General features: G+C 43.3%; 4 protein-coding genes across 4 annotated transcripts in view; 3 read left to right on the plus strand and 1 right to left on the minus strand.

Annotated features, from left to right (window-relative positions):
* The first annotated feature begins 2,395 nt into the window (after window positions 1–2,395).
* On the plus strand, window positions 2,396–6,479 carry klf11b (Kruppel like factor 11b). The gene is made up of 4 exons (XM_079527996.1): window positions 2,396–2,651; window positions 3,491–3,781; window positions 4,438–5,440; window positions 5,662–6,479. Exons 1-4 carry the CDS (start codon window positions 2,610–2,612, stop codon window positions 5,961–5,963), a joined length of 1,638 nt encoding a protein of 545 aa, XP_079384122.1. The 5' UTR covers window positions 2,396–2,609; the 3' UTR covers window positions 5,964–6,479.
* A 1,812-nt stretch (window positions 6,480–8,291) lies between these two features.
* Window positions 8,292–10,932, plus strand: LOC306941850 (protein kintoun-like). The gene is made up of 2 exons (XM_079527488.1): window positions 8,292–9,905; window positions 10,321–10,932. The coding sequence occupies exons 1-2, from the start codon at window positions 8,343–8,345 to the stop codon at window positions 10,657–10,659; spliced, it is 1,902 nt and encodes a 633-aa protein (XP_079383614.1). The 5' UTR covers window positions 8,292–8,342; the 3' UTR covers window positions 10,660–10,932.
* A 128-nt stretch (window positions 10,933–11,060) lies between these two features.
* On the minus strand, window positions 11,061–16,583 carry lrr1 (leucine rich repeat protein 1). The gene is made up of 5 exons (XM_079528840.1): window positions 16,400–16,583; window positions 15,712–15,810; window positions 13,342–13,594; window positions 12,244–12,718; window positions 11,061–11,939 (listed from the first exon to the last, which is right to left on the minus strand). Exons 1-5 carry the CDS (start codon window positions 16,580–16,582, stop codon window positions 11,684–11,686), a joined length of 1,266 nt encoding a protein of 421 aa, XP_079384966.1. The 5' UTR covers window position 16,583; the 3' UTR covers window positions 11,061–11,683.
* Window positions 16,584–16,899: 316 nt separating this feature from the next.
* rpap1 (RNA polymerase II associated protein 1) overlaps window positions 16,900–18,910 on the plus strand; it is a 30,884-nt gene continuing 28,873 nt past the window's right edge. Inside the window, exons 1-2 of the mRNA XM_079528836.1 lie at window positions 16,900–17,024; window positions 17,433–17,594. Coding sequence (XP_079384962.1) covers window positions 17,554–17,594 — 41 coding nt within the window. The 5' untranslated portion in view covers window positions 16,900–17,024; window positions 17,433–17,553. The remainder of the gene's footprint in view (window positions 17,025–17,432; window positions 17,595–18,910) is intronic.

Here is an 18,910-nt window from a genome sequence, read left to right on the forward strand (position 1 = left end):
AGAACCGCTACAAAAGGCTCTGGTCAGGCTCTGCCAGTGTCCCCACACCTGTGCGATTTCCAGCCTCTGCCTGAAGCAATTGATTGCCATGGCAACCCCAGCCTTATTCCCTAAACTTACCATTTGATTACTTAGTCAGTCCACTTTTCACAGTCAGTTTGCACTCTTCAGACATTCACCACACATTCTCCACAGACGTTTACCATTGCAGAAGGACTTACACAGACAGAGAGTTAAAATGGTTGCTATGACAACGGATATAACGGGTAGTTATCTGAAATATTGAAAGACAGCACATCTACAAGCTAACAACATGTCATGATGTAACCCGATGTGAGCTTGTAGATCGGTTGTGTGACACATCATCAACAAATGATAAAATACGGCTTAAGACTATAGGCCAAACATTTGACAATGTGTTACACCGTCTCATTATGTTCCTTGGCACCAACACAGAAGCTTGCCCTCACTTGAGAGCATTCGCCCCAGAGCCGGAAGGGGTCTACCTTTGTATGTCTGTGATCCTTGGTGGATGTGACATTCCTTGAATGCTTGCCCCTGTGATATGCACCATGGGAAATGTAGGAGCAGAATGGCTGGAACAGACAGAAAAGGATTTTCTCAGTGAGTTGTAGTTTAAGGGCATGTACGACCACTCCTACTGAATTTGAATTGTTGTCGACTACTAACATAAAGTAGTCGACTAGGTTGACTACTACTGCCACAGTGTCGACTAGTCAGATAGTCGGTGAAAGCCCTAGGCCTAGTTGTAGTAGTTGAGTGTAAACATTGTTATGTCTAATAGACTATGATGACTATAAACAATAAACTGACATATAGGCTACATAAACTGCCATTTAATTTCTGTCATTGCTGTCTTTTTTTAAATCATATTTTCAACAATGGGAGAACTATAGTGGGATCCATTTGGCCTTGAGGTTATAGCATGTTATGTCAATTGAAAACATTTTAGTTTGTGGCTTTAAAGGCTTGCATTGTGCAAACTAGCTGTAAAGCCAAGTGTGATAATAAATCAATCAAAAGATGATTATTGTAGATAGACTATATGGACAAAAACAAGTGAGGATGGCTCCACCCTTGAATTCCTTGAAAGATGGTTGCATCCCCCAAATTGTCATTATAGCCTACTCGAGACCTAAAGCAAACGTGGGTGGGGCCTTGCTACCATAGAAAAAATACCATCTTGTCCATTAACAATAAAGATAATTTAATGTTTGTGTTGGCACCGTTTGTTTTATATCACCATTACATCACCTAATCAACATGAGTTAGACTTTATATATTAGCGCCCCTCACTTCACACGGGTGTTATTTTTATTACTATTGTTATTTGAGCATTTCTCCACACCACAGTGACCCATGCTATTTCACATCCTGAATGACAAGGCGCGACAATTAAGTAGCCTATTCCCTATTTCATCTGATCTCAGCTTTTTTGTTTCACCTACCCTGGCTTTAAATGTGTCGTGAAGAGTTAAAACGAGAACAATAAGCGGTTGTTGATCCGCTTCTCTGCAAAAATAAATAAATAAAATCACACCTGTGTGAAGTGAGTGGTGCATCTCCGTGTGAGGGACCCTGGAAGTTCCAGACCCACAGGGTGCCGGCCCGGTTCTGGTGAGCCGCCCCGTGTCCGAAACAGTTGAGAAATGACAGTTACCGTGTGGGGGGTCCCGGGGGTCCCCGGAACGTCCAGACCCCCAGGAACGCTCCCAGGGGGCCGGCACGGTTCCGGCGAGCCGCCCTGCGTGGTTGAGAAATGACAGAGTGTGGGGGTCCCTCTACTGTACTGTACTGTAACACCCCAAATCATCATATAGCCTACTGTTAATATGTGTGTGTGTGTGTGTGTGTGTGTGTGTGTGTGTGTGTGTGTGTGTGTGTGTGTGTGTGTGTGTGTGTGTGTGTTAGGCTGCAACAGTGACACTTGGTTGTGAAAACAAACCAAAAGCTATTTTCGTGCTCGGACGGACACAGCTGTCTATAGGAGTGGTTGCACCCATAGAGTATATAAAGGGTTGCACCACTCAAAAAAAGAAGAAGAAGAAAAAAAGAAAGAAAAAAAGAAAGAAAAAAAAAAAAAGTAACGACGCAGCATGGCCAAAAAAACACGAGCGAAACCCGCGGCGGTTCCCTCTCTTCTCTCGGTACTGAGGCGACCTTTCGCCTAGTTCTCGGCTCCCAGTTCATCGGGTTTACCCTGACACTGCTGACTCCCCCAGCACGCCCACCAACAGCCACGCACCCCGCTTCCTCCAACCGCCCAGCGACCATGCACTGTTCACGCGTTGTCTCCTCTCCCATTGGCCGGACGCTCACACACATTTGTTTTTCATTGGTGGCATGTTGCCACCCGCCGGTGTGTGTTGTGAGTTTTGTTTTCCTTTCCCTCCTCCCCATGTTTTACACACAGCTGAGAGAGAGAGCCGACCCAGACCCAGAGACCCGCACAGTCAGTGACTGAAAAACCACTTCAACCCATTCAGGTTCTTCTCACTGACCGCAGGCGGACTACTATAGTAGCAAGACCTGCTCCTTTTGTCCTATAGTGGCTCTGACGGGAAAAGTGAGATACCGGTACTTCTTCAATGCCTTCGCGGAAATTCATAGAGATGGCAGACTCGTATGGGGTAAGATTAATTTAAATTGTGCGTCTTTGTTTTCGCGTCAGTCCAGTCAGTGGCGTTGAGTTGCGTGGTTGTTATTTCAGTGCGCATATGACGTTACGTTAACCTGCCATTGAAATGTTACCATGCAATATGTGTGAAATCCAAAGCATCACCCTTGATTTGAGTGTAACGTGAGTGACATTTCTGTGATTAAGGGCAAACGTATTGCATTCTACTAGTCAGTTTTCTTTGTCATCATCACTGGTGAAATGTAGCATAATATAAATCTAATCAACATTTTAATTTTAATGTACGCTGCATGGGCTACAAATTATTATAACAACAAGAAACATTTTTTCGTTTATTGAGGTTTAAATGGATGCATGACTAGTTAAAAAAAAATTATTTTAATTTTACTAGCATTTAAAACAAAAGTTGCTTACTTCCTGTCCTGATGCAAACCCTCCTTTATGGGGATTTCACATGGCTCATCTTGGGAGCACGTCACAGTGTGGTCTATATTTGGCAATGGGAGGCGTCTTGCCCAAGGCAAGCTGGGGTGGGGTGTAGTTTCACCCCCCCCTTAAGTCCCTTACTGGCAACTGTGGCAAGGCTGTGCGGCTTCGCCCCAATAAAGTCAAAACACTGAAGTGGTGACTAAGGTGAATTAGTGGCAAAAATTAAATATTTCCTGGTCGTTGTTTTTAATGAAACAGAATGCTTGTCTGGCATTGTGAGATGTCAAGCCTATACCTACTCCAACATAATGCACAGATGTTTGAACTGACCATAACAACCCAACAATGTACAGTAACACCACATATTTGTAATATGTTAACCGTTGTTTGATTGCACTTCAGGCAGAAACTATGGCCCTCTGTGGGTCCTACTTGAAGAGAAGAAGACATGACAGTGAGCAGTCTATCTCCAGTTGGGCCAGCAACAGTTCCTCCAGTCTGGAGTACACAGACCTAGAGGCAGCTGAAGCCCTGGTGTGTATGAGTTCCTGGGGTCAGGAGCCATTCCTCAGTGGACACAGACCGAACCCCTGCAAGCCCAGACCCCTCACCCCAGCTTCAGACTCTTGTGACTCCCCGCTACCCACAGAACTTCCAGAACCCCAAAAAGACTTTGTCTCCCTCTCCTCTCTGGTAAGAGATATACAATCTGGACCAATAGAGCTGTGCTTCATGTTTCAGGACTCTGCAAAGAAAGATTATGAATCTGAAGAATTTGTCAATTTAGAGAGATGATGGAGTTATGCACCTTCCATAATAAGATAGATAGACCTATGGATGGATGGATCAGATAGATGGATTAAAGCTGGGACATTGAAATGTGGGGCTACACAAGTAGCCTACTTGGCTAATTAGTAAATAATATACTTGGGATCCAAGCTTTCCAAAATAAGCTTTCTCTTATCTATTTGCTGATGTGTTTACTGAAAGCATTGGGTTTGCCGTTTATGATCGGTGACCTGGACAGGTGGGAGGTAATGTAGCTTGTTAACCGACAAGTTACAGTAAAGGTAGTTTGGACTTCACCTAGAACTCCTCTCAGCTGTGGGGGTTATAAATATCACAGTTTATAACTCAGAGAGTGGCCATTAGGTTTCTGTGTATATAGTATACTGGGTTTCTTATCTCTATAAACAACACTACTGTGAAAGCCAAAGAAAGAAAACGGTCTTATAATTGAGTTCTAAAATGTTAATGTAGCAGCAGTACAGCCAACCTGTTATGCATCAGTGATCTTCCTATATGAATCTTTCTCACGAGGCTTCTTCATCTGTCTCTCTTTTATCCAGTGTATGACTCCCCCCCACAGCCCCACCTTCACTGAGACTTCCACTTCTGCCCAGTGTGCCCACCAGCCCAGCACCTCCCCAACAGGCAGACCGAGCTCCAGTTTGGCTGCATCCTCACATCGCTGTGGGTCTGGGGTTCAGCGACATGCCCTGTCCCCTATCGCTGAGAGGACCCCTCCCCTCCCCATTCCATCACAGCCCTGCAGGTCGATGGCGACCAGCGTCATTCGCCACACCGCAGACAGCATCCCCTGCCAGCACCGCATTCCAGTGGCCCCCACTCCAGAGAAACACAGAGACACCGTAACGGCTGAGCCGATCTGCCAGCAACAACAGCAGCAGCAACGTATGGTAAAGATGGAGCAAATTACCACACGGCCCACTCCTCCCGCCCCTTTCACACCTGCAGTACAAGTCATCCAGACAGAGCCACAGGCCAATCCCTCGCAACCCTGTAAGGACCGTACTGACCCCACTCCCATCAACACCCAGCTACTAAACAGCCCACCCACTCCCATTCACACAACCCGCTTAGCACCTCCAGTAACCAGCCCGCAAATCATCTGCCAGATGTTCCCTGTCAGCAGCCATTCAGGCATAATCTCAGCCTTCATCCCCTCAGCGGTTCAGACCTCCTGTGCTGGGGTGAGAACAACCACCACTACAGCCATTCTACCCCAGCCTCGCTCCGCCAGTGGCATCCCTGTCCAGCAGTCACTCATTATGGGCTCAGCAGTACCGCAGGGCACAGTGATGCTGGTTCTCCCTCAGTCCTCTGTCTCTCAGGCCTCACATTGCCCACAGACTGTCATGACCCTGGGCAATACCAAACTGCTACCTCTGGCCCCAGCCCCGGTCTATGTGCCAGCAGGGCCCTGCGGTGCCACAGTTGTCGCCAAGATGGACTTCTCCCGCAGGAGGAACTATGTGTGCAACTTCCCGGGCTGCAGGAAGACGTACTTCAAAAGTTCCCACCTCAAGGCCCACCTTCGAACACACACAGGTGAGTCTTGACAGCGTATCACAGGGCCTCTGTGCCCAAGAGAGTGGAAGTGACTGATCTTGATGATCATATTATGAGTAATGCTGATGTCTTATTCTTGGTAGGATGAGAATGAACTCATGTCTCTGGAGAGGCACAACAACTTTTATTGTTTGTTTGTGACTCTCCAATGACTCACTTGCTGACTCCATTTCCCCCTCTTTTCTATCATGCTTCATTAGGTGAGAAGCCTTTCAGCTGTAGCTGGGACGGCTGTGACAAGAGGTTTGCCCGTTCCGATGAGCTGTCACGGCATAGGCGAACGCACACAGGCGAAAAGAAGTTTGTGTGTCCAGTCTGTGACAGACGATTTATGCGCAGTGACCACCTGACCAAACATGCCCGCCGTCACATGACCACAAAGAAGATTCCTTCCTGGCAGGCTGAGGTTCGCGGCCTCAACAAAATCACCACAGGAAAGGCGACCTCTTTGAAACCTGCCCTTGCCACACTTGGCATGCTGGTACCTGCTGCTTCCCACTAAACAATGAACTCTCCTCCTTAAACAACCTACCTATGCCCAAGTTACCACAGGGACTTGCTAGGCAGCAGCTAAGCACACATGGCTGCTGCTGTTTTACTCATGGAAAAAAATATGCACTGGACTTTTTTCCTCTACTGCTTATTTTGTACACGCATCTTTTTTTTTTCTCAAGATGTTTTTCTGTTTACTTTCATATAATGGATAAAATGTATGCACTCTTTTGCCAAAGCCTTTGTATGAAGTCTGTCTTACACATTTCAACCTCTGTCTCCAAACTCCCCCATGCCCTCAACCCTCCTTTTTTGTACTGATATTGGAATTAGTGTACAGTATGTATGTCTATGTGAATGTATTATTGCGTGTTGTGCTATGAAATGCATTTATCTGTCAAAACTGGGGAAAACATGCAACATAATGTAAAAGTGGATATAAATCAGCATTATTATGATTATACACTACTGTCTAACTTTTCCTATTTAATACATATTTGTAATAAATGACAATAAGAACACACACAACAAACACATGTTTTTGTCCATTCTTGGTTTGTGACTTGACCACTCCAGTTAAATCATAGAATCCAGGAAGGCTAATACATCATTGAAAATACGGGATGCAGGTCCAGTCAGCGCTACTTGCTAGTAGTCATCGTCATCTTGTGCTGAAATGGGAGTTGAGTGGGACCATACCACATCCTGTGTGCGCGTCATGTTGTGTAACCCTCCATCCCTCTTATGGTCAGCTGAAACGTCCTGCTGAATGTGCTGACTGGCCTCTGGGCAGCTTCCTGTTGGGTAAATGAATTTTGCCTGTAATGAAAGCTCTTCAGTTGAAACCACTAGGGGATGTTCACCCTCAGCCAAACTATTTCAGAAGGAGCCAGGACAGACAAAGGGGCCTTTTTCTGTATAAACTCACGTCAAGATTATGTTTGTTTAACACAGTCCAACTGGTCTAATCTCAAATCCAAACAAATGGGGAAAGAAATGGGAGTTTCACTAAAACATTTATTATATGGAGCCCAGAGTGGCATATGGCACAAAACCAATAAAATATAAATTCTACAAATAATGTTTTGATTTCACTGTAAGATGTAGAATGGAGGATAAATATTGTCTCAAATAGTGGCTTTCTTCATTAATCACCTATTACACTCATCCATATTCAACACTCAATTAGGCTGTTTTTAGACCCTCCTTAGTCATGACTCATTACCCTAAAACAGTGGTTTGGAAAATGAGGACCAACTAATGTTACCACTTTTCCCCTCATCTCCTTGTGAGCATGCTGGTGCTCACAAACTCATAATAAAGTCTCCGAACCAGAATGTTCTATGTTACGTAATTATAATGGAACCGAATAGAAGAGGTTAACCAAGGACAGATTACGGTATTGTGTATGCTGCTACAAAAAAATCACAAGGCAGCCACCACCCACCAGGCATGCATGCCAGGCAATCGTTTGTGAATTTTATTTCGACCTAGTCTGTTTTTCTTTTTTTGCACTACGCTTTACATAATGTAACTTGATGTTTTGCAAAATAAAATAAAAACAAAATTTGGAACGGAGGTATTGATGGACTTTCACAACTGATCAACAGTGATCAACAGAAACTGCACATCCGCACGCGCGCGCGCACACGCACGCACACACACACACACACACACACACACACACACACACACACACACACACACACACACACACACACACACACACACACACACACACACACACACACACACACACACACACACACGTCTATCGACTGCACTCCTTCCAATGAGAGTGTGAGAAATATCAACTGTCGGGGGGTGCGACCAATCAGGTCTCTTGGTGGATACCCTCCCCTTTGCCTTACTGACCGACATACTCCATCTGGCTGGGTGCCATGCCTCTAGTGGTAAACAGCGACATCTGATGGGAAGCTAAAATAGTTCAACAAAGGTAACCCATTGATTTGATGTGAATAATAAATCAGTGTTATTTCTTTTACACACATTAACGGGTGTTTTCGTACAAAGAAACTAATTAGATGTAATGTATTCAACGTCAACGTGCTCCAGGCCTCCAGCCCCTATGCCCCAGCCAGGTCTGGATCGAGCGAGTGATCATCAGACCTTTGGCGCTGTTGTTGTTGCCATGGTTATATCAACATCACTTTTCAGCAAACAGAGGGTCAGCGAACGATCGTCGTTTTTAAACGTATTGTCCAATGTTGAGTAAACATCAACGTAATGGGATTTTTATTTTATTGTATATAATTTACTAAAGCCAGCTTGCAACCGTTTGTGTGGTAAACTCACTTCTTATTTGTTTGCTATTATTCGTTTACATTTGGGAAATTACAACGTAGCCTACGTTTTCCTCTGCACCACCATGGAGTTCGGAGAAAAGTTAAAGGACCTTAATATGACAGTGGACGAAATCGACAGATTCACGAAGGCTTTCAGAGACGAGAAGTTCAAAGGAATGTTGCTTGATTACGCCCGAGAGTTATCAGACCCCGATAATAAGAGAAAATATGAAGAGGAAATCAAACTGTTGGAACAGGAGAGAGGAAATGACATTGATTTTATCCACGTAGAACCATTTCGAGTTCTCAGGACGAGTATGAACGGCAATCAGAAGTGCTTCATCAACATTTGTAGCAGCAACAAAATTGGAAAACCTGAATTCAAATGGGGAGTGACAGAGGACGGCAGGAGGGGGCAGCATTGGTCCCTACCCCACAGCTTGACCCCTGGAAGACAAGACAGAGATCCAAAGGGAAACAAGTTCATGATCTATGATGTTGTGTTCCACCCTGACAGTATTCACCTCGCTAGCAAGGACAAACGGTTCATGAGTATGGTGGCCAACACAGCCATTCAGGGAATCCAAGAGAGTTTCACGGTGAGTCTTGATGAAAAGAACACGAGAGAGTTGAAAATCAAGTACAAAGGTAGTCCTCAGCCTTGTGTGATTCGAAAACCCATTCCTGGCTTTGTACAAAAGGAGCCCCCAGCACAGTCTGACCCGCTTGCTTTTCCATACCCTGAAAAAAACCCTGCCACAGCGACGACTGAGTCAACAGAGACAAAAGTAAATGACACAAAACCCAAGGCTCTCCACATCCAACCACAGACACCCAAGGAGGCAACAGCACCCAACTACACATTAAAATACAGATCGTTCATTGACCTGCAGGACTTCAGATGTTCCCGAGACTCAGGCCAGAGTCCCAGGCCCAGGGAAATAGTTGTCACAATTGACATGCCCTTACTGAAATCAGCCAGGGATGCTACCTTGGAGATAAATAATAAAACTCTACTGCTGAAGTCCAACAAACCAGCCTATAGACTGGAGCTTCCCTTAGCATATCCTGTGGATGAAGATAAAGGTGAAGCCAAGTTCAACAAACAGAAAGGACAGCTCACCATCACACTGCCTGTTTTGCCTTCCAACGAGACTTTTTCTCAAACTGTCAGTGACTGCGAGAGAGAGGACAAATGGAATGAGCAAGAGAAGGAAGGTGAGAAAGATGAAGGCCAGGGGCATAGCGAGCAAGTAGTGGAAATGGCAGACAGAGAAGAGAGAGATGGTGAGATATGTGACCAAGCAGCACAACACAACGACGCCTGCGGTACAGTTTCCCCAGGTGATGATACTGTCCATCACATAGGTCTGTCTACTGAAGAGGGAAACACAGAAACGGTTGATGGGAAGCGAGTGACTAATTCCCGTGCCAGTTGCCGTGGGCTCCACGTCAATGGAAAGCAGCCCATCTCAAACCTGAGCAATGAAGAAGATATGGCTGAACGGTCCAGTTGCATGGAAGATGAGAGACGAGAAAGTCCAGAGTCAGACTATTCAGAGCCAAATGACTTCATGAAAATGTCAGAGGTCAATGAAGAGACAGTCACAGCAGAGAAAGATGCTTCAAATGGAAGTCTGAATAAGGTGGGTGATACAGCAAGTTAGGTTTGACTCAAAGCCATTTTTAAGTAAAGGTATCAATACTGCAATGTAGAAATACATTGTAGAAATGTAGAAATACATTATTACAAGCAAGTCTGGTAATACAAATTAGCAGCTCTGCAACCCAAATCTGCTAAAAGTAACTAGTAACTAAAGTATTCAAATAACTGTAGTGGAGTAAAAGTAGAATACTGTATTTGTCTCTAAGATATAGTGGGAGTAAAAGTATAGAACATTGGAAATACTCCAGTAAAGTACAGTACTTGAGTAAATGTACTTTCCACCACTGCTCAAAGGGGTATGAAGTTAGGAACACATGGCAGTGAACTTGCTTTGCTCCATCCATTATTGCATACAGAATATTATCCTAAATGTGCCTTCTGTTTATTCATTATAGGTGGAAACACAGGCATCGTTTATGAATGAGATATCGAGTGAAACAGCCCAAATGGCTGTAGTGTCTGCCATGGCACAGGGCCCAGACCACAGCAACCAAACTAAAGATGGCAGCATGTCCCTGGTAACGGAGATCAGAGAGATGCCTGTTGAGGAAGAGGATATTGATGAAGGTGACCTGCCGCGAGAGCAGACCTCCCCATCCCTGGACTGCAACAGGAAGCCCCCACCAATCTTGCTGAGAGAAACCAATGAGGACGGAGGAGAGACACTCATTAGTGATCATTCTACATCTGCTCGGATCTCCTTCCAAAATTCCTTGTTGTATGAACTAGACTGACGTATGTTTTAAATAGTCTGCAATGTTATTCATGTCTTTCCATTTATTAAAATGCTGCCAGCCGTTAATAACCAATAATGCTCATTATAAACACAATTAATTATACTTGTTATATACAGTATAATTTGTTTCCAACTTTGAGGCTATTGATTTTATGCTACATCATTATTTTATTTGTTAGCACAATAATATATACTGATACTGTATACAGTATATAAGTATGTGGTACTGGTAATAGAAGGTTAAATCCATGCATCAAAGTGTGATCTGAATATCCATCAATTAAAAATTGAGAAATGTATCTGAGGCTTTTTGTTAATTTGAAAAAGGGACTTAAATGTAAAATGACCATCAACACATCAATCTTAAAGCATACATTATGACACATGACAGGACAAATTATATTTAAATTTTATTTAATCTTCCAAATGTTTAAAAATGTGGACCATCAACAGTTAAAACCAGCTCCCTTAAGGCAAATCCTATAAACCTGAAGTGCTGTGTTCAGGAAAACAAAATATAAAATGAATCTCTAATTTACAGTACTTTCCTTATGTTGGAAGTTCTGGTGCAAGGCTACCAATTTTATGAGCACAGTAAAGGCAGTTGCACCTCAGTGCAAATGCCTTCTATTGCTGTGTTATATTTGTTGACTTGACAGTACATACAGAAACTACCACCATCTTTGACACGTGAGAACCCTATTAAATATTAAATCCTACAATGAAACAGGCAGCTTGAAGTGCTTTATATAACAAAGCTGAAAACAAGTCAATACTGTCCTTTGCCAAATGGTACCGTATTGCCTGAGAAACTGGCATTTACTGCTCTTGTAACACTGCAAACTCTTCCTCATTCTTGCACAAGCATCGCATGACGTCTTTTCCTGCATCTCTTTCTCAAGTTGTGGGTGTGAATGTACAGCTCAGTTCAGCTTGGAATAAGACAATTACAAACATGTTTGTGTTCGCTGATCAATGCCAATGGCCAATGTTAATTTGCAAAAAGCACCACTCGTTTCTTCTCATCTCATTCCCTTCTGAAGGCAGTTGTCCAAGAATTCAGAGTAGCATGAGAGGGAGCAGAAGTGGTGCAGTACCGGAGCATCAGTTCCTCCCATGTTGTCCACCAGAACCACTGTGTGGGACACTTGGTGGAGGTTCATGCTTACTGCAGTTTTGATGAAAAAGTTGACACAGACTTGGCCGCAGTCGCAGGTTTTAGCTACTTCAAGGTCCTGGCACAAGTGGGCTGGGATGAGGTGAGGTCCATACGGTATTCTGTAGGACAGACCCGAGAAATGAAGGTTAGGATAATTCTGACATGGTGGTGTGAATAAGAATACATTGCAGAAGAGGAGGCTGAAAAACAGCCACAAGACACGCACATCCTTAGTACCTTAGTAGGCTGGGTGCCGGTTCAAACAAAGTCACAGATCAAGAATAAAAAAGTCTGCACACCATTTTCAGCAGCCCTTCCTCAGACTTTCACATTTTATTCTTGATTTAAGAATACAGCATACACTGAAATCAGACCATGAATATCAATATACATCATGTCAATATACAACTTAACAAATCTGACCTGAGGTTGACCACAGCCCTGGAGGCCATCTCCAGCAGTGGGATAGGGAAGGTGAGGCGGATGGTGTGGTCCAGAGGGTTCGGCTGGGTGAACGGGTTCCCAAAAAGGTCCAAGTTCTCAAGACTCAGCCTGCGGAAGTCACTCGGTAACAAAGCCAGCTGGTTGTGCGCCGCAGACAGGAATCTTAGTTTGGAGAGTCGGCCGATGTGAAAGGGCAGCCACACGAGCTTATTGTCATCCAGTTTCAGTCTGACAAGTTCCCGGAGTTGGCAGAACTGAGTGGGAAGGCCTTGCAGTCTGTTCTGGCTGAGGTCCAGGTGCTGCAGTGTCTTCTGCAGTGTGGACAAACAAAGGGCCTCGCTGAAGCTATCCAAGTGGTTGTTATGGAGAATCAGCTCTGCTAGGCAGCTAAGGTCACCGATAGTGGCCGGCAGCTTCTTGATGTGGTTATTACTTAGGTCTAGCTTGCGGAGAGCTGGAAAACAAAAAGGTAGCGATAGCTAAATGGCATGAATACAAAGACATTGATGACATCACCATAGTGACAGAGCAGCAGAGAAGATATTTAGCAATAACTGTAAGGTGAAGCACAGGGTCAGTCCTCACAATAGCACAATGTTTAAACCATTCATCAGCATTATTGCACAAGACTAGTCGCATATCGAGCCATTCTCTGGAAAATAAAACAGTTATAAATCAGTTATACATTAAAAAAATCACACCCGTGTGAAGTGAGGGGGGCTCTTATCATCATACATCATCCAGTCATTGTCAATGGGAATTGTTTGTTTAGGACAAAAATAACCAAATTGCTCGTCCACATATGACGTAAATTCTCCATCCACTGAATGGGAATTTAATGTTTGTGTAAGATGAAAATCTACACTAGCTGAATATAGTAGGGGCTAGCGCCCCTCAAACAAAATGTCAAAAGTAAACCATGATGTAAAGACAAATCATCCTACAAAATACACAGAAGTTATGCTGCACAGGATGTACTGTATGTACACAGAATGCAAATACACCACTATGAAACTGGGAGAAAAAATCTGCTGCTTTGTCACGTGTACAACACACTGGTCGTGCACTGCACTCTACCTTTAAGAGACAGCATGCGCATGTCCACACGTGACAGCTTGCAGTAAGACACCTGGAGGTGTTCCAGGGAGTAGGGGAAGTTGGACGTGAGTGGGTAGTCCTTCTTGGAAACGATTGTAAGTTTCTTCTTGGGTTTCTCGACATCTCTGGCACGAACAGGTGTAAGCGTGGAGAGAGGGAGGCTGCTGGTGTCACTTCCTCGGTCTGCCAAACGGGCAGCTGAAAGGAAGTTCTTCAAGCTGTTTGCGTCAGCCTATGCACATCAAACATAGGCAAACATAGGCACATCAAACATATGTGATGTGATCACTTCATTCATAGACAATGTCCTGCCATTACTGGCTTGTCTGTATAGCGAAAGCAAATATAGTAGCTCTATGATGGGTTGGGGCTGGATGCATCACACTGCAAAAAGATATGCAAGCATCAAAAACGTTACCATAATCATTGTGCAATAGAACAGCTTGTCTCAAAAGATTATGACGCAGTTTCTACGTCTGAATAATATGAACAACCAGGGGAAATTGCATGTAGCAATAAAGTATGACCACAGCCCGTTTGGTCACCAACTCATTGACAGTCAAGACTGTTTGGATGAAAGGGCCTTTCTGTGTGGAGTTTGCATGTTCTCCCCGTGTCCCCTAGGGTAGGTACCCTCACAAAAAACATGCAGTAATCCTGGTCTCTAAACTGCCTCCCCCTGGCCAGCCGGGGCGCCTGATGGAGGGGAAAGGAACTGGTTGGAATAACGTGTTCCTTTCCACGTGCTACGTCCAACCAGGGAAACTCCCCCCTGTCAGGTGTAAAGGAGCAACTTGGACACTCAGGCATGAAGGAAGCATGAGTTCAAGTCCGTTGCTCTCCCCATGTCCCCCATATATGGGGACTAGGTTGGCGGAGGGTGTGTAGAGCCCAGGATCACATTAGATAATTGACACAGGGGTGAAAAATGGGTTACAAAATCGTGGGATCAAAATTATTTAAAAAAAAAAAGACTGTTTGGATGTATTAAGACAGAATAATATTCAGTTGCACATGGGTGTGCAACCGACTATGATTATAAGTACTGAATAATGTGAATATATTATTATAAGAACAATACTGCTGATTATCAGCGCTGATGCACTCTGAGCTTGTAGATCAGTTACTTTCGGTCTGCAACTAAGTAGAACTCTGGCTTTACCGTCAATTTAATGGGTTGGTCTGTGTTTGGAATGGATCTAGGTGAGAGGTCAGTATTCCTCCAAAACAACTGAGAGGTACAGTACACATACACAACCAATAGGAACAATGAGAAGGCCCTGCAGTCTCTTGCCCACATAATCTGTACAGCATAACAGTACTGTACAATCAGCATAAAAATAGTTGGTACCAGTTACAGAGTACAATCTAGTAAAATGGAAGAAAATTAAAGGCTTGACTGCCCGCAGGTAGGAGGTGCATTCACATCCAGTGTGTAATGTTATCTGGTTGTTTATCTGATAACTTGCCACAGTGGAATGTTGGGTTTTCCGTTCAGTCTTGTTTGGTTCTTGGTTTACAAAGCTAAACGTCAGTGACTTTAACTAAATGAACCCCAGAAGCCCTATTCTTGGCATACAATTTGACAAAAATAGGTTAATATTCAACAAAAACTTGTCTATTTTCTGTGACCCCTGGGGGACCACTTAGTTCACCATGAGGGCAAACAGACCAATATTCCTTTGAGCTCACTCCCTGAATGAGACTGTAAGATGAACCATAACTACAGAGTCAATCAGCTTTCATTTACAGTTATGGTTGCCGCTCGGCGGATTCGTCTATAGGTACAGTAGAAGCATACATAGCCTATTTTTTGAATGTTTGATCTGCAATGTATTATTCACAAGTTATGTGCAATCCTGCCCCACACACACACACACACACACACAATATCAACTCATCAATTAAGTGTTCTGATTCTGACATGTTTTGATGCTAGTTACAATACTCGTTCACATATGTATTTAGATGGGCTTGAACTTGACCACAAATGCCAAGAATGTTATTTAGAAAGCATGTCTAGCACATGCTAGATTTGATGTTTTCCTGGTATCCTAGTTTCTTTGCACTATACTGCACTATGTGAGCATTTACCCTAGCTTTCGTTTGTTGACTAGGGTTCTTATAATTTACTCTGATCTCACTGGGGTTGGGATCCTTTAGGATTTTAATGAGGTTCCAAATAGACCCATCTCTTTAACTGTGAGAATGTACAAATGGAACCAAACTGTCAGAGTTATATGGTGGCCCCCTTGAAATTAAACCGTTTGAGAGAACCACCAGTGTTGTAATATAGCATGAAGTCCACATACCAGCTCTCACAGTGTCATAAAAAACGAGATCTTGTACCTTGCTCAAACATATGTCAACAGCAGGCTCCTTTAATCTCACAGTGGCTTTGCCTTCATCCACGAACCATGAGAAGAACTTCTCTATGTTGTCTTTGAGCTGGGAGGGAAAGATGGTAAACATTAGAGGGGAATAATGAAAGATTACACTTTACACAACAGTTGCTCACCATCTCTATTCCTAAGGGTGAATCACTCATTGAACAAGTCTAGACAAATAAAATCACAACACTTTTGCTAGAAAACAGTGTGCATTATTGTTAAGCTTGCCAACATCATCTTGTGTGAATTGTTAGGTTAGCAGCACAGTTTTGAGAATGAGAATGATAAGAGTCATGACAGTAGGCTAGACAGCCAGTGGCTCAGGCCCACTTGGGAATCGGATGGTTCCCAGGTTTGATCTCCCCTTCATGTGTTATGCCAAAGCGTCCTTGAGCAAGACACTGAACCCTAACTGCTCGCGATAAGCAGCTGGTGCCTTACATGGTTATCTCTGTGATCTGTGTGTATTATGGGTGATGGTAGTAGTAGTACAACTGTCTGCAACTGGTGATGGAGAGTGAATGATTTTTGCCAGGGACACCCTGGGAACCCCCGGAATCAACCCTGGGGGTCCCTGGAACGGAACCCTTACCCTTCAACCCTCTTTGAGAAACACTGTGATTGACTTTAGTACCACCTGCACTCACCTTGTACTTCGATCCTGCCCTGTCCTTCGCCGTGCAGATCATCAGATAGATACTGGTGCGTGGAGAGGTCTTGTCTATGTGTTTGCCAATGGACAGAACTGCCCTCGCCCCCTTCCCACGATTCTTCATACCACAGGTGGGAAGCATCCGATTCACCACCTCGACATCACACTGCAACTTCATTGCACCAAAATATAGACTTCTTCTAGACTAGGTAGATCGAGAATCAAGACTTAACCAAGAAGAAGACGCGCAAGGTAGTAAACACAACGTCACACACATGCACACAAAGATAACTCCAACACGCAAACATTGACATTCGTGGAAGTCATGGATGTCAACAAGGCTTGCTGAATTATTAGCCTACAAAACCGCGTCAGTCCTACTCGCACAATTATACGATCGTCAAGAATGTCCCGAGCTGACTAAAACGGTTTACATTAAGTGAATACACGCTGATTTGTACCTGGTCAAAGTCAACAAAAAGCCACGTATGTTTACTTATTTGCTGTAAAACTGCTAATGGTAGCTGCAGCAGCAAGCAAACCGCGCGAGGGAAGTGAACTGAAGTGACAACAACAATGGCGCGCTCGTTATGTTGTTCCGAGTAGAGGGAGAGGGGCTGGTGAGTAATAAGAACACTGATGGCAGATGTCCAAAATGGTAAAAAATAAATAAAAACGGTATTCATTTATGTAAAGTATACATGATGTGAACATGCACATCATTATCACTCAGACTTAACTTTATCCTTCAACTTGTTGTTTATGCCCCAAAATGACTGGATATAGTTTTTTTATTTTAAATATTAGACCTTAATTGTCAAATGTTTAAGCATGTTATATGTATACACTTTAGACTTTACCTAATATATTATATATTGTTGTAGCATGTTGGAAAAAAATACCAATTTAACACAAAATGTAACACCGTCCCTCCTTCCAACTCTAGTGCCCAGTTGGTTTTGGTGCATTGACTTGACCATGCACTTGACCGGTCGCGAATATTGTGTAATGTGTTCATTCATATATAGGTGGCGAGTCCGAAAATCGGTTTACCTTCCTTGACCTATAACCCATCATCGCCAACAACACTGGACCACATTGACGCGCTGCCGCTGACATGGTTTGCTAAATCAAACTGCCCACAAGAAGATGCCACAATCCTGGCTGCAAGTTCCTGTTGAATCACTTAGGTATTCGTGCTAATACAATATCGCGAAAATTGCCTTTGTGATCAATGTGTGCGCGTGCGGTAGACGGTAGTGTATAGTATTAGTTTTATTTGTATATCTTCCATGACACAGCAAGAAATACATTTTCTGAAGAATAAACAATTCACTGTGCAACAGCGTCATCTAGCGGTCATTTTGTAGAAGTGCTTCTCAAGGTTTCATTATAGGAAAAGGCTGAAGTGGGCAAGAGTGATTTTATTGTTAGGTTTAGGCATAGTTGTACTGAGGTTAGATTTAGGGTTACCGTATATTAAGGTTAGGTTTAGGCACAGTAAAGGTTAGGATTAAGGATAGTTTTACTGAGGTTAGTTTTGGCCTAAGGTTAGGATTTAGGACTAGGCATATTTTAAGGTGCTCAGTCTTCCAAGGTCTGGTGCCCACATATCCTTAGTGCCCATTCTTCTCTAGTGCCACTGCCAAGTCATCCCCCCCAAAATGGTGCCCAGTGCCCACCCTTCCTGTATTCATTATAAATGCCTGCTTGCATTCAGCTATAGGTCAACACTTGATTGTGGTTTGATACTTTTTTGTCTCCTCTTCCTCTGATTTCTGCTTATTTAGTGATATCATATCACAGAATGATATAAGCACACATTCATTCAATGGTATTCTCTGATATTCTTTATTGAACCTCTTTGGTTCCAACTTGCCATCAACTGATAGTCCAACATACCACATTGGAAAATAACATGCAATCCGTAGGGTAGTACTAGTAGTATACCAGAAGTTAGTCTGTCAAACACCTTCTATACATATAGAATGTATTTAGATCAGTTATCTATACTATAGCATATATCTATCAATACACACACAGATTTACCTTATATACTGTAATGTCAATATAAAAGTAGATGTGATATTGTTCCCCAAATTTAGCATGTAATAATGTAATTTTGTTAGCAGGGGTATTGTATGCACCATATAATGGGAGAATTGATAGCTTGCCACTGTTGACAGAATGGTTAAAAGTAAAACACAGCCCTTTAAGATGATGATAAGTTTGTTACCAAGGGGAGACATTGTTAACTTTTTTACTTAAATACACAGCACACAGATTTGGCCCATTATACAGTAGTTACAGTGCACAGCCACTTCCAAATTGGCAATGATGTGATTATAGACAGGTACTGTACTGTACCATCGACTGTGACTCTGTTAAGCAGTTTGAATTTAAAAAAGTAAACAAAGTAAACAATTAATGTATTCGTAATTGACTTGTTAGGGAACTCTCAATAACTCAATGTTTCCGCCTTGATGTTATTCTCTTAATTTCCACG

The sequence above is a fragment of the Electrona antarctica genome (assembly GCF_951216825.1).
Source record: "Electrona antarctica genome assembly, chromosome: 18".
Taxonomy (NCBI): Eukaryota; Metazoa; Chordata; class Actinopteri; order Myctophiformes; family Myctophidae; genus Electrona; species Electrona antarctica.